The 14,619-nt window shown below is 46.0% G+C and overlaps 1 protein-coding gene across 1 annotated transcript in view; it reads left to right on the top strand.

Moving 5' to 3' along the window:
* The window catches only part of LOC144762929 (calpain-13-like), a 449,243-nt gene that overhangs the window by 173,181 nt on the left and 261,443 nt on the right, over positions 1-14,619 (top strand). The window contains exon 4 of the mRNA XM_078648231.1: positions 427-545. Within this exon, the coding sequence (XP_078504357.1) occupies positions 427-545 (119 nt within the window). The remainder of the gene's footprint in view (positions 1-426; positions 546-14,619) is intronic.

Genomic DNA, 14,619 nt, shown 5'->3' with positions numbered 1-14,619 from the left:
GTGGGTGGAAATGCCGATCATCCGTTTTATTGGGAGTTACCTGACATTTTGAGGTTTTTTGTGTTGCAGAGCAAGGGGACTTTGAGGAGGTACCTAAATGGTGTGGTTGTACAAAAAGCCAGGTTGTAGTCAATCGTCTCTTGTCTTTAGTACCTACTGTAGACATTCTGGCAAGGAGTTACCAGTTTGGCTCCAATAAAAGATGAATAGCAGAGCACTTTGAAGTTACTGCATCCTGCCTGTCAGTTTACTCTGTCATCATTAATTGTAATTAATAGAAAGAGGAAGATGAACCCAGGAATAATGGTGATTACCAGTAAGCAACCAAAACATGAATACAGTGTTAACTGGTCATACAGTTGTGATGTTGAAAATCTAATCTATTCATGATCCTTATGTGTTTATGTTAATATGTTCTCTCTAAAGGTAATTGCTGGGTCCTGTCATCAATGGGTGCTTTGGCTTTAAAGCAGACATTTCTCTGGAATATAATACCACGCAATCAAGGGTATTCTTCAAAGTACGCTGGCATTTTTCACTTTAGGGTATGTATTATATACTTCACTAAATGTTCATTTTTTTTAGAAACATTCAACATCATGTTGACGTAAATTGTATAAGTTTATCTGTGAACTTAAAGAATTAGAATTTGGTTTAGAATGTCATCATCACATAGTTAATTACTGCGTGGACTGTTGATGTCACGTTTTCTACATCAACATGGTATATGTTTTTGACAGCAACCTGGCTCACCATTTGATTTCCAGAACAACGTGGCATGCTCTTAAGTACATACTTGCCCATCTGTGAACCTGCATAGGTATGTGTAGGGGCTGTCATGATAAACGCTAGTTCATGGTTTGTGGATGGATCCAGGAAATTTCAATCTGTTGAGCAAAGTCAGTATTTACAAATAAATGAATATTCAATAGCCAATCATCTAAGAAATGTGACTAATCATTTGTCAGGCTCTAAAGTATTGGGTTGCATCCAGTGCTTAATTTGAGTCGGTGGTTTCCGGTGCTCAGCACCGGCACTTAATTGTTAAGACTGGCGCTTATGACAGTCTGCCATATGGTGGTGCTGTCAGTCTAATTTACAGATGAGCAAAACAAGTTACTTATTAATTCAATATACATTAAAATGGCTAATACATGCTGCACTAGCCTTTCTTATAGCTTTGGGGTTCTAGATTAATTTGAAGTGTTATACTTGTAGCAGTGTGATGCTTAATAGTTGTGATGGAACTGTCATTGGCAGAGATGGCAGGGTCAGTGGGTAGTGCAAGGTGTAGATGGCTTCTGACAAGGGTCCATGCACTTATTTTATTTTTACAAATTAAGCACTTGTTGTATGATAGAACGTAAGCACTGGAATGTGAACTCTGGAATTGCTCATTTAAGACATGTTACAGTTTAGGGTTGACTCGTGTGAGTTGAAGACTGGCTTACGCACTTTAAACCACCTTGGACAGTGCTAAATGGTTGCTTGTCATGAAACCTGTAAAGGTAAAAATATAGCAACATTTGTTGTCATTGTTTTTTCAAATACCTTTATTGAGAAGAATCAAGGCAGAAACAGTACATCGTGCAATATCCAGTGCAAATATACAAAACAGAGAGCAGGTCGAGCATACCATTACAGAATGGTGTCAACTGTCAGCACAGTAAATAATCATGAGGATAATGTCGCAGCTCCACCACACCGAGGTCCCTCCCTCGTGGGGACACACAAACAGAACAGTATCAGCAGTGAAGGGCTAAGGGAAGAAGGGCAGGAGCACCCATGGCAGGGGGGAGAGGCAGTCACAGACCTGCACCGGCGGCCGCCGCGGTCCCAGCAGCGTCACTGGGGTGAGAACGGGAAAGAAGGTAGGTAACCAAAGGGCCCCAGATGTGAACAGGTCGGGACCTAGCAGACATTAAATCCCAGAACTCAGAGAGGAGAGCCTGGCACCGAGAGGTGTCCTCCAGCCAACTCTCAACCTTGGGAACAGGTCTGCGACCCCAACACATTGCCACCCTATGCCTAGCAAGGATCAGCGCAAAAACAACAGTTGATGGACAGAATGCAGAACAATGTCATACATTCACCCCAGTACAGAGATCTGGGCCTAAATCCATCGTTTTTTTGCACTCCACACCACCCCAGTTCAGACATGGCCATATGCAAATCAGCCTTGACCCTGTGCCTCATGGGAACAGTCCAGCCCGAACTGCCAAGCCATGTCTTTCCTGGACCGGAATCAAGCATCCTAGGACCGGTCTGGCTATCAGCCGTCTTCAGCCAGGATAGGTTGACTCCAGTGGTGTGGAGAGCATGGGACTCACGTCTGAGCATACCCATCCCACTCGGGGTGACAAATGCAAAAACAACAGTTGATGGACGTCAGGGCAGAATTTGACGAAACTGAGAAGGCACAGAGGTGGATCGGGGTGCACCGTAGGGCCGGTGATGTCAGAAATGGCAGAACACACCGCCTGCCAGAACTCCAAGACCCTAGGACAAAGCCAACCAAGATGAGCAAAATCAGCCGCAGGAGCAGGGCAATACACACAATTGTCACCAGGAGTGAGCCCGAGCCTGTGGAGCTGCTCCGGGGTATGGTAAAGCCTATGCAAGTACTTGAAATGGATCAAACGAAGCCGGTAGTTCAGTGACAACCTCTTTGTCTGATTACAGCAATAAAGCCAGTCAGTTGGTGAGATGTCGGTACCAAGATTTGATTTGATTTGAGTTGATTTATATTCTTGTATATCGCTTGAATCATCCCCGAGGGGGTATCTCAGCGCTTGGAAACGCAGCAGGAGCAGAGGCGTGGAAGGTTAGAACAGGGCCGTTTTCAGGATTCTCCTGAACTTTCAGTGATCCTGGCACTTAAAGCAAGAGGGAGTTGGTTCCAGATGAGTGGGGCTTGGTAAGAGAAGGACTTGCCTCCTCTTTTAGCCTTTTTTATCCTAGGGATTTTGAGGAGAGATTGGGAGCTGGAGCGCAGTGTCCGGGGCGGGGAGTAGTAGTGGAGTCTCTCTGCTAGAGAGGGTGGTCTGTTATCCCAGATTGCTTTGTGTGTGAGGCAGCAGATCTTAAATTTCACACATTGTCGTATGGGCAGCCATTGTAGTTGGTGGAGGAGGGGGAAGGAGGCTGATCTGCGGGGGGCATTCAGGACCATGCAGGCGGCAGTGTTCTGTATCATTTGCAGTCGGTTAAGTGAGGACTCATTTGCTGCGATCAGAAGGGCATTGCAATAGTCCAGTTTGCTTAGCACCAGGGTTTGGGTTAGGGTCTTTCTGATTGAGTCAGGGAGGTAAGGAAAAACTTTCCTTAGTAGGCCTAGGATGTGGAATCATGAGCCCACTGTGTGTGTAACGTGTTTCTTCATGGTTAGGGACGTTTCGAAGTGCACACCGAGGTTTTTGACTGTAGTTGCCGGGATAGGGGGCTTGCCTAGTTCTGGGGCCACCATGAAGGTGAACAGAGAAGAAGGGCATCTCCGAAGAGCAGAACCTCCGTCTTCCCGGCATTCAGTTGGAGGTAGTTGCTTTCCATCCAGTGTGATATTGCCAACATGCCAGAAGAGAAGGTGGATTGGGCGGATTGAGAGGTTTTAGTGAAAGCAAAGTTGAGTTGGGTGTCGTCCGCGTAGGATATAGGAACAAACCCGTAGTTCCTCAAGAGGGTTGCCAGAGGGGCTATGTATAAGTTGAACATAAAAGGGCTCAGGCATGAGCCCTTTGGCACCCCTTGGTAAGTACCTGAGGAGTGGATTGGAAGGGGCCTAGGTTGGTGGTTTGGGAATGGTTAGAAAGGAAGCTGAAAGGAAGATCAGTACCCCATGCCTCCGGAGCACGATCAAAGGAAATGGGGGCGGACACCAGAGTGAGAGCATATAATTTGGTAACTAATTTGTGCGGGGATGAGGAAGTATAGATGAAATCCAGAGCCGGCATGGTGGGTGGGGGCTGAGGAAAAGTGGGAAGCAGCTTTCGGCATATGGAGCGCAGCTGGTAAAATAGAAGCGCCAAAATAGAGGCGTCAGGGAGCGTATATAAGGTGTTCTCCGGATAGAGATCGGCCACCGTCGTCAGGCCCAAGCGCGTTGCACTCTTGGACATGCTGGAGGCTGAAGTGAGGGAAAATCCGGGTGGTTCACTATGGGCACGGAGTTGGCAGAGAGCAGGGGATGCCAGACAGCTGGCGCAGGCCAGACCAGGCCCATCGCAGTGTCTCAACCGTTTCAACCTCGGCCTGAGGGTGCACCGCGGGCACAAACAAAGCTGTGGACAGAGGCCAGGGAGATGCTACATCTGTCTCAACTGCGACATGAGGCTGATAAGGGGAGGGGTGGATCCAAAAGTGCAGGAAGCTGGTCTGGGCGCACAGGGCATAAGGCCTGAAGTCAGGCGGCCCATCCCGCCGGCAGACATGGGTAGGGTGAGGATGTCATAAGCTTCTCTTGGCTGTTTACCTGCCCAAACCAGCGAAATGCTTAGGGAGCGTAATTTACTAAAGAAATGAGAGGTGAGGGGGATAGGGATATTTAAAAATAAGTAGAGGAATTTAGGAAGGACAACCATTTTGGCGATTGCGATGTGGCCCGCCAAATACAGCGGAAGCCGGCTCCACAACGTAATCCTGGATTCCGGCCAGTCTACCGCACACCCGAAGTTTGATCTCCACAGTTCATCCAGATCCCTACTCAGCCAGATGCCCAAATAGCACGTGGGGCCAGAAGCCCACACAAATGGAAAATCAGGTGAGAATGGCACAGTGGAGTCAGTCAAGGGGAAAAGAACCGACTTGCTCCAGTTCACCTGGATGCCCGACAGCCTGCCAAAGCGAATGATCTCCCGGACCAGGGGCTGAGGTTCTCCTGGGGATGAAGGACATACAGCATAACATTGTCTGCATACATTGAGACTAGCAGGAAACAGGACGAGAAACCAATACCCCTGTGTGTATGGTGCTGCCGCAATCTGGCGGCCAGGGGCTCCATCGCTATAGCAAAAAGCATAGGCAATAGCAGGCACCCCTGACGTGTGCCTCGGGTGATAATAACAGGGTTGGTGACTTGGCCGTTGATGCGGAGACGTGCCGAGGGGTTGGTGTAGAGAAGTCTGACCTTGCACAGAAAGATGTCACTGAAGCCCATACGCGGCAAGATGTAAAATAAGAAAGGCCACTCCAGCGTATCGAGCACCTTCAAGGTGTCCAGCAAGGCAGCCACGGCCGGTAGGTTAGGATTCATTTGATGCAATACTGAGAAAATCGTACAGAGGTTATGCGAGGTGCCCTTCGGGGAATGAAACCCGATTGATCGGGAAGGGCAATGGTGGGCATGAGTAAAAGAAGGCGGGAGGCGATCAATTTGGCAAAGATTTTGTTGTCTATATTTATTAAAGAAAGGGGGCGGTATGAGTCACGACGGTCAGCCGGCTTATCGGGTTTAATAAGCAGGGTTACCAGCGCCTCACGCAGGGAAGGCAGGAAGGAGCCGGTATCGAACGAGTCATTATACATTGCAGCTAGATGAGGTTCCAGAAGATCGGCAAATGTTTTGTAGAACGAGGCAGGCAGGCTATTTAATCCAGGGGCCTTGTTGCTGGGTAAACTACTGATGGCAGCCAATATTTCTTCTCTGGAGAACGGTTCATCAAGGAATTTACGGTGGTAGTCTTCCAACCAGAGCAGAGCAATGGAGTCGAAGTATTTATCGAAATCCTCTTGTGGCAGGGGAGTGCCAGCAGAATAAAGCTGTTAGTAAAAGTCGAGAAAGCTGGATTTACTGTCCTCCGGAGAGGTAGTCCTGTCCGGGCCCCCATCACTCAAGTCTGTGACATAGGAAGCGGCCCGCGGTGGGCAAAGAAGGTTAGCGAGAGTGCGCCCCGGGCGATCCCCCTCGCCATAGCGGCTCGCCCGGCCCTCCCTGACCAGAAAGAACAGTTCGTGCCTAGCCTCATCAGAGAATTCAGTGTGTGTTTGACGCAGTAGCACCCAGCCTCTCGGGACTGGGGTGCGCCGCCTGGGCGGCATCCAGATCCTTGATTTCCTCCTCAAGACGGACCTGGACTGGCGCGTGGACAGAAAAAGTATGAGCCATGTGCACCAGGTCGGAGAGCCAGGATAGAACGTACGGCGAGGTCAGATAATAATCTATGCGCGACCAACAGCCCCGCATGCCATTGAAGCAGGTGCCCTCCCGCACATCGGGATGGGAGTGGCGCCAAGCATCGTAAAGAGCATTATCGCTTAGAATAGATGAAAGAGCTGCAGCAGTGCGCGGATGAGACGTGTGAGAACCTGATCGGTCCATAGTCGCGGATAGAGTAACATTAAAGTCCCCCCCAGAGGATCGCCGCAGGACCTGAGGAGGAGATAAGATGCCAAACGTGGTTGAAGAAGTCCGCGTTGTCGCAATTGGGGCCATAGACCACGGCAATCGTAACAGGTTGTGCAAGTAGTAAACCATGGGGAATCGCATACCTGCCTTCTGGATCAAGGATCATCCGGGCCAAGGGAGGCCCCGCCTTATCAAAATGGAGATGCCCCTGGCATATGATGAGTAGGTGGCAGAGTGGGATTCCCCCCAGTACTGGGAGTGGAGTTTGGAGATAGTCCCCGGCAGCAGGTGCGTCTCCTGCAGGAAACATATATCCACTTTGTGTCGTTGTGAATGTGAATGAATCAGTCGCGCTTTGCGCTGATCACTCAGGCCCCGGATATTCCAGGACCAGCATACTACGTCAGCCATAGAGGGGCAGTACGAAATACAGTACCATGCAGCTCAGGCGACAGGCCCCGCAGAGAAGCACAGTGCACCTGGGGAACAGGAAGGAAGGAGGGCAGCGGCCAGCGACCCTGGCGGGAGGGGGGTCAAACACCTCGGATCGGCCCATGGGGGAAGTTTGCAATCTGGACAGTGAAGGAGAGGCGCGCAAGCAACTAACTGGCAGGCTAGGCCCGCAGCGCAAATCACAACAGTGAGCAATAAAAGCACAACACGGGACAAACCGCAAGGGGACGCGGCATGTTAGGGGAGGGAGGGACCAGTGGAGCGACAGGTTGATCTTCAATACATGACCTCGTGCTTTAGGAGGATGCGTTTTGCAGGAAGGAATTCTCTCCGTGCAGCTTGGACGTCAAGGGTGTAGTCTGGGTAAAAGGAGAGTGTGTTACCCTGGTGGGTGATGGTGCCCTTGTCACGTGCAGCATGAAGAACCAGTCTGCACTTCTCAATCGTTGTCACTGAGACAGCCAGTCTCATCAGGCTGAGATGTAGAAGGGGAGGAGCGGACATCTTTGTCCAATCTCTTAGCAAACGCCAGGGCCTCTCTGGGGTCAGGGAAAATGAGTGTTTTTGTGCCCTGGTGAACCCTTAGCTTCGCCGGATAAGCCAGTGAGTACAAAACCTCGTGCTTTAGGAGAATGCGTTTGGCAGGAAGGAATTCTCTCCGTGCAGCTTGGACGTCAAGGGTGTAGTCTGGGTAAAAGGAGAGTGTGTTACCCTGGTGGGTGATGGTGCCCTTGTCACGTGCAGCATGAAGAATGGCGTCCTGGTCCCAGTAGTTCAAGATCTTGGCAATGATGGGACATGGGGGCAATCCGGGGCCGGGACGGGGACCAAGAGAGCGATGGGCACGCTCCACGATGAAAACCGAAGATAGGACATCACCAAATATTTCCTTGATTAGCTGTTTCACAAAGTCCTCCATCCTGGAAATGTTTGTGGACTCTGGAAGACCCGTAATGCGGAGGTTGATCCACCGGCAACGAGCCTCCAAATCCTCATTCTTATCCCGGATAATGGCTAGGATCTTGTCCATCTGCAGTAGTTTCTGCCCGTCCTGGGTTGCAGCATCCTCAGCGTCCGAGACCCTGGTTTCGACGTGAAGAATCCGGTTATCATGGGAGTCAACATGGGCCCTCACAGTGTCCAAGCGGGTGGAAAGTTGGTCCAGCTGGGCGGCTATAGTCGTCACTGTGGATTTGACGTCCAGCATGATCGCCTTGAGGTCGTCCTTGCGATTTGAGGGGTGTATTTATAAACAGTAAATAAATATTAATATTATGCTCCATGAAAAAAGATATGAAGACAGTTAACTGCTAAATCGACAATTTTGCCAAGTAGTAGAAGAAAGTGAGAGAGAAAATAAAGAGGGGTGCAGCTGCCACAAGTAGGTCGTGGTCCAAAGGTCGTGGGCTCGACATAGCAAAACGATGGGGCAGTCCTTCCAAAGGGCACAGCTGGAGGGCAGCGATGAAAGAGCTCCAGGCGGCCGCAGACAGGAAGCATGCCGGGGACTGGCGGGGCCTCAGCAGGACCAAGGCCCGATCACGTAGGTGCGGCAGAGAGGCGAATAGCAAGGCTGATACTGGAGGCAGGTGGAGCACAGGCTACAGCGGACAGCGCCCACGCGCCCCAGGGGACAGATGGGTGTCCGGAGGGTGCATGGCAGACTGTGGCGGCAACGAGCGGGGAGTAGCAGGGGGCCCGCCGCACACAGCGCCGAGCCCGGGCACTCACGGCGGCCGCGCCGAGCAGCCCGGAGCGCGCCTGAGGCCCAGCACCCACCTCGCAGCAAACCAGGTCGCGCGGGACGGTCAAACCCCCAATCCTGCCCGCAAAGCCACGGCAGCAGCCCCACTCACCCGGGGCAGCAGACAGTGTCATGGCAGTGCCCAGCGCTCACAGGCAGTCCGCCGTAGAGGAGGCCCGACCTCGCGATCCAGAGGTCATAGGCCCGAAGTCCCAGGAAAGATGGCGCAGCACCGCCGCCAGACACGACCAGGAAAGAGACGGCGCGATGGTTCGGCACCTCACTTAAGTAGAAGTCTGGATTCAGCCTCAGAGTGCAGCAAAGGTAGGGATGTCGATAGGATTATTTTGGATTTTGATGCTTGGCCGGCAGAGCCCACTCAGTGTGCGGCCATCTTGCAGCCGGCCAAGCCACGCCCCCTACATTTCTTGTCATTTCTAACATAACACAATAGCGGACACAAAGCAACACATCCACACACTAAGACATAATAGAACACAAAAGAACAAAGCAGTCAAAGTATGAACACAAAACAACAGAGTACAACATAACAAAATCACAATGCAATTATACAGCACACACTCCAACAAAATGCCACATAACAAATATGCACAAACGTTTTTGTCACAAATTGCCACCTCCAGTAACGTGCTTTGAAGATACAGTGTTAAAAGGTGTGTGCAGCAATGTGTATGTTTAGAAACGTATAAAGTGGTCAGACACTGCAAGATCGTATGATGCTGATAGCAGGATGGTGGATCTAAGGGACAGGAAGGAAGTTCTATGCTTTTGTAGCATGGTAATAAAATGATCTCCCATAGTTGTTTTCAGAAATTTCCAAAGCAACAACTTAGTAGAACAAAGGGACAGAGATGGTTCTAGAATTGCAGTCAAACAGGCAGACCATAAGGATGAGAATTGTAATATCTTTTTGGGACCAGACAATACATTTTAGATTGAATTCTGGATATGATAGGAAGCCATAAAAGGTGATTGCTCTTGAGAAGCGTGGAGCTTGAAGGACTAATTTGTCAGCTTGACTTTGAATGCATTGCAAGGTATGTATTAACCACTTGGGAGCTAGTAAACAAACCTCCCCAGTGCTGCGCTGTCCATTATCCGGTGCTGAACTGGACGTCCAGCGGTCGCACGCAGCACTGGGGAGGTAGTGCCCGTGACGACCGTTGGCCGACGGCAGCACTTAAGGGGTTAAACTGCTATATATATATATATATATATAGGGGGTCGAAGGCTGGCGCAATAAACCATTATGACAAATCACAAGAAAAAATTATTCTCAAGCCCACTGATCGATGGTAAAGGTGTCTATTTAGCACAAAAAAAGACGTGTGTCAACCACAGCCGTGGTCTTGACCCCATGACCCTGTAAGGGGCCATGGGGTTATTAAAGGTACAGTCATTGGCATCAGAATGACGAAACAATCGATCAGCATAGAAAATGTGTCGTACTCTACATAAATACAAACAATAGGTCCTAACGTGAATCAGAGTTTAAAAAAAATGTGTTTAATAAGCTTTATTGAAACAAAGAATAACAATACAATACAACATAGGCCTAAAGAATAACAATGTAAAAGGATCATTTGTAAGCAAAAAGGTAGGCAACAATATCAAAGTAGAAAGCTGTTTACATTTTGGGGGAAAATAAGGGAAAAAGAGAGGAAATGGTAAAGAAGGGGAAGAAGATATATTTATAAACAGTAAATAAATATTAATATTATGCTTCATGAAAAAAGATATGAAGACAGTTAACTGCTAAATCGACAATTTTGCCAAGTAGTAGAAGAAAGTGAGAGAGAAAATAAAGAGGAAGGGATTCAAGGGGGTTGGAAGTTTTCAGAACGATAATGAGAAACAGAATTGATTGAAACCTTATTTAAATAAGTAGTTAAGGGCAACCAGAATACATCTCTATTTACATGTGGTTTACATTGGGAGGCATAAGCAATATCTAACCTTTGATATTGGCATACAGTATTCCACCAAGACTTAATTGTTACAATTTAACCTTGATTGAAACTTTACAACCCACGTTGATATTGTGTCTGGTAACCATGCACTAAAGTCAGGGTCATGTTCAACCCAGCGCTCTCAATAAAGTTACATTCATTTGAAGACAACTTTGCGCATAGGTTATTCCAAATACAAAGTGGCAGTGTGATTAATTGCATCAATGTTGATGCGCTCAATTAAATATGATGTTTCACAGTATCTCACAGTGCAACAATAATAGCCATTTCATATCTTTCATTAAATTCATAAATTGAGCCCCATCACCAACACAAGGGTAGTACAACCACAAATTTAGGGTATAGTACCCCCACTTTCCCAACTGCACACTAATGGTAATAATGGTATAGTATCTTAAATCTCCTTATGGCACAAAAAGCTAAAAAAAAGAGAGGTTATCTAAGCTGTGCTCGTGTCAGGTTACTTAAAAAATCACTACAGACGCTGGGAATATTAGATACTGGTTTGATGGTTCACGAAGAAATAAAACAGTACATAAAATACTACACAAGAAAATCATAAACACAATAGGGGGTAATGTTAGAGAGGGGAAGGGATAAGAGTACCATGCCAAGATACTATGAAAAAGTACGACTACTTTATAAATGACAGTGTATCTCTTTATAGTAATTCATCCCATCATGGAATTTCGTGCCAGCTTGTAAAATGAAGCGGGATACCAGCTTACATAATGACGCTAGCCGGTTGCAACCTCTTTGGTGTAGGATAACTGTATTCAGACCAGAGAACTTGGCTTGGGCCCAATCTCCTGCATGTTTCTCGGAAAAGTATTTGGCTGTGCTATAGCTGAAATCTCTATTGGTAATGGCTCTCCAGTGTTCTAATATTCATTTTTTCACTGGATAAAGCAGTGGAGCCAATATACCACATATCACACGGACAAGTTGTGGGATATACTACGTAGTCAGTGCCAGAGGTGATACATTTGGGGATTTTCCATCTAGTTTTTATCCTCTCAAGGGTAATGTCAGTGATACGCTCACTGTGCCTGCAGGCTTCGCAGTTTCCACATTTGTGAAATCCTTTGAGTTGTTTCAGCCAAATGGTTTCCTTACAGAGGAGGTGACTGTGGGTAAGGTTTCCTCAAGTTGATACTTACAGGCAGTTGCAACGCAGATACTAGCTGGATCATCTGAAATTTAATGTATGATTTGACTCCAATGTATTTCCACCATCTGAGTGGCTACTGGAAGTAAGACTAACTCTGCTGGCCAGAGTTTTATTAGCCATAGTTATGATTATTTACCTATTATCAGAACCTCTGTTTAGCATCACACTGGCAGAGGAGAGTGAGCATTGATTGGGTACCTGGTGCAGGGCCTGGAGATAACATGGATTTTTGCAACTAAAGAGTAAATAGCAGGAATGAAGGACAGGGTTAGGATGCTGCTATAACACTACCCACTCTGTCTTGCAGAACGTTTCAGAGTAAAATGTGTTTAGCTCCTGATGCTTCCCAATCAAATAAGACACTTTTACTCCACAAAAACCTTTCCAATGCAGGGCTTTACAATGCAATCCATTACAACGCATTTAACTATTCTAACTCCACTGGGGCGTTGTAATGGGGAATACGTTGTAATGGGTTGTGGTGTAAAGCCCTGCGGTGTAAACGTTTGTGCAGAGTAAAACATGCGGGGTAATGGCATGCGGAGTAAAGGATGTTTCCCTTAGCAATCTGATGACAATCCCTTTTCACAATGCACATTTCATAGTGTATTAGTTGGACATTTCACTGTACAAAATGATTGTATAGCCAGAATATCGAATTGGGGGCATATACTGTTTAATATGTAAATATCTATGTATACAGTTATGATGCATTTCTGAATACTACTGTAAGCGCTGTTCCCATCATCCTAATATGGTTAGCACTAACTTACCCTTAAGTTCAAATTCAAATAGATAAAAGGCCTAAATCAGGGTGCCTCTCCAAAACTGCAGGCGTGCTAGGCTCCTTTGAATCTGCATCACAGTAACCTTATGATTTTGCCTCCTAATATCCATGAGTTTGCTTCTCTGCTGACTTGCATGCAGACAGGTTTCTACAGATGTGCGTGAATCCTTTTTTCCTTATGTTTTAAAGAAACCCATGTCTGCTCCCTCATAGCTCTTTTCAAAGCTATACTTCTGTTGCAACTGAAGAACAACTTTTTAGCGGTTTACCCACACTGGGCCCATAATTACTCTCCTCAGAGAGGCACTGGTCCTCAAATGGACCTTTCTTTATCGTAGTGAGAGGTGAGAGCAATCAGGCTGTCGGCTACCCAATGTGGACAAATAATTGGTAGCCACCTTTTCAAATTGGAAATCAAATTCAAATACACTGCTCTGAAGACCATAATACAGAAATAAAGTGTTGCAATCAGAAGACCCAACCTCCTAAAGAAGTTCAGTCTAGCCATGATTATGCACACTAAGAGCTCTGCTGTGGCTACACAGAACAGAAGCAATTGAATCTGGTGTTCTGAAAATAATCCATGACTCTCTCTACAAGGCACTTATAAATCATACAATCAAAAAGACTGTTTCTATTGAAAGAACATTCAGAAACAATAAGAGTTTCAGATAAATTAAGATAGTTTTGTTATTGTATTAACGATCCAAAATCAATGCATATAAGTAACATTCGAAGAAGCTCAGTTATAAATCTGTCAGCTTGAAATAAAAAAACACACATCTAGTCAAAGTACATCAATTGCTAAATACAAGCATCCGTAAGAGGATGATTCCTAACCACTAAGGATTCCTACTGCCAACAAAGGCAAGAGAATGTTTCACAAATGTTCACTTAGCATGGGCAAAGGGAAGACATTAAAGTCCCCTAGGGGAAAGTTCCTTGGCATAGGCAAGGGGAATGGAGCATAAATCAGGAAGGTTCAAGTCTAGTCTCACACCAAGCTGCTCCAAATCATCCAACAGGCAAGATCAGTCGCAATGACAAATAAGGAAAGGTGCCTAAAGAAATATAGTTGGGCAAGCAGTCTGGAGGCAAAGAAAGAAGGGGCAGACTCAACTAATCTGCTCCCCAGCGAATTCTGCTTTGCTCAGAGATCCCCTCCTCCTAGTAGTGCCAATAATATACCTCCAAAGGTTTCAGTGATGTCATTTGTAGTCACTCCACAAAGGTTTGATCATCCTTTGACTGTTCTTTCGCTCATAGAAATTGTTACACCAATGTTCTTTTCCTAGCAACTCATGAGAAATTACTTTCATTTGGTCCTCAAAGTTTGGTTGACAAGAAGTTACTTAAATGTTTGCACTTCATGAATATAGTCCAGGGTTGCATTCTCACCAATTTGCACAATGAAATATTAAGGAAATGTTTCTCAGTGGGTAAAGACTGTCAAATGAATGGAACAAATAAAGCCACATTTAAAGAATGAAACAAAGTCTATTACATCAGGCTGTGAGATAATGCAGCCTCTAAAGAGGAAAGAAAAACATTCAAATGCTCTATAAAGGTAAAGTTTCTTATTGAGTAAAATACTCTCATGATTAAGTTCAAACATAATGAAATAAGTCAAAAATATCATATATGAGAAATACTTGTTGAAATGTCAGTGATTATTCATAGAATAGAAATGCTCAAACTTGATTGTGGCCTACAACCACAATTGTTAAAAGTATCTACATGTAAATTATTTCTAAAAATCATTAAAATAAAAATGTTTGACTAAATATAAGTTCCTTAATATTTGTTAAGCATTTATACTGAAAGTTTCAGTCATTTAGCACATTTCATAGACTTTTTGCACCATTTCCTAACCTTGGGATGGCACACTATAATGGAATTATTAGAAATGTTAAACCTCAAACAAACATTTTAATGACAATTTTTCTAAGAAATAAGATAATCAGTAAATTGAAAATGTTGAATTCACTATTTGATTAATCTTTTTATTACTACCTATCCAAGCACACTTTTACCCTGCTGACACTTCAACATTTCTTAGTTTCAGTGTTTTTCACAAAATGTGTGCATGGTGCACATTAGACTTTTCATTGTCACTTTTAGATTACGTGTTAG

Source organism: Lissotriton helveticus, chromosome 6, assembly GCF_964261635.1.
Source record: "Lissotriton helveticus chromosome 6, aLisHel1.1, whole genome shotgun sequence".
Taxonomy (NCBI): domain Eukaryota; kingdom Metazoa; phylum Chordata; class Amphibia; order Caudata; family Salamandridae; genus Lissotriton; species Lissotriton helveticus.
This window is presented reverse-complemented; position numbering and strand designations above follow the sequence as displayed.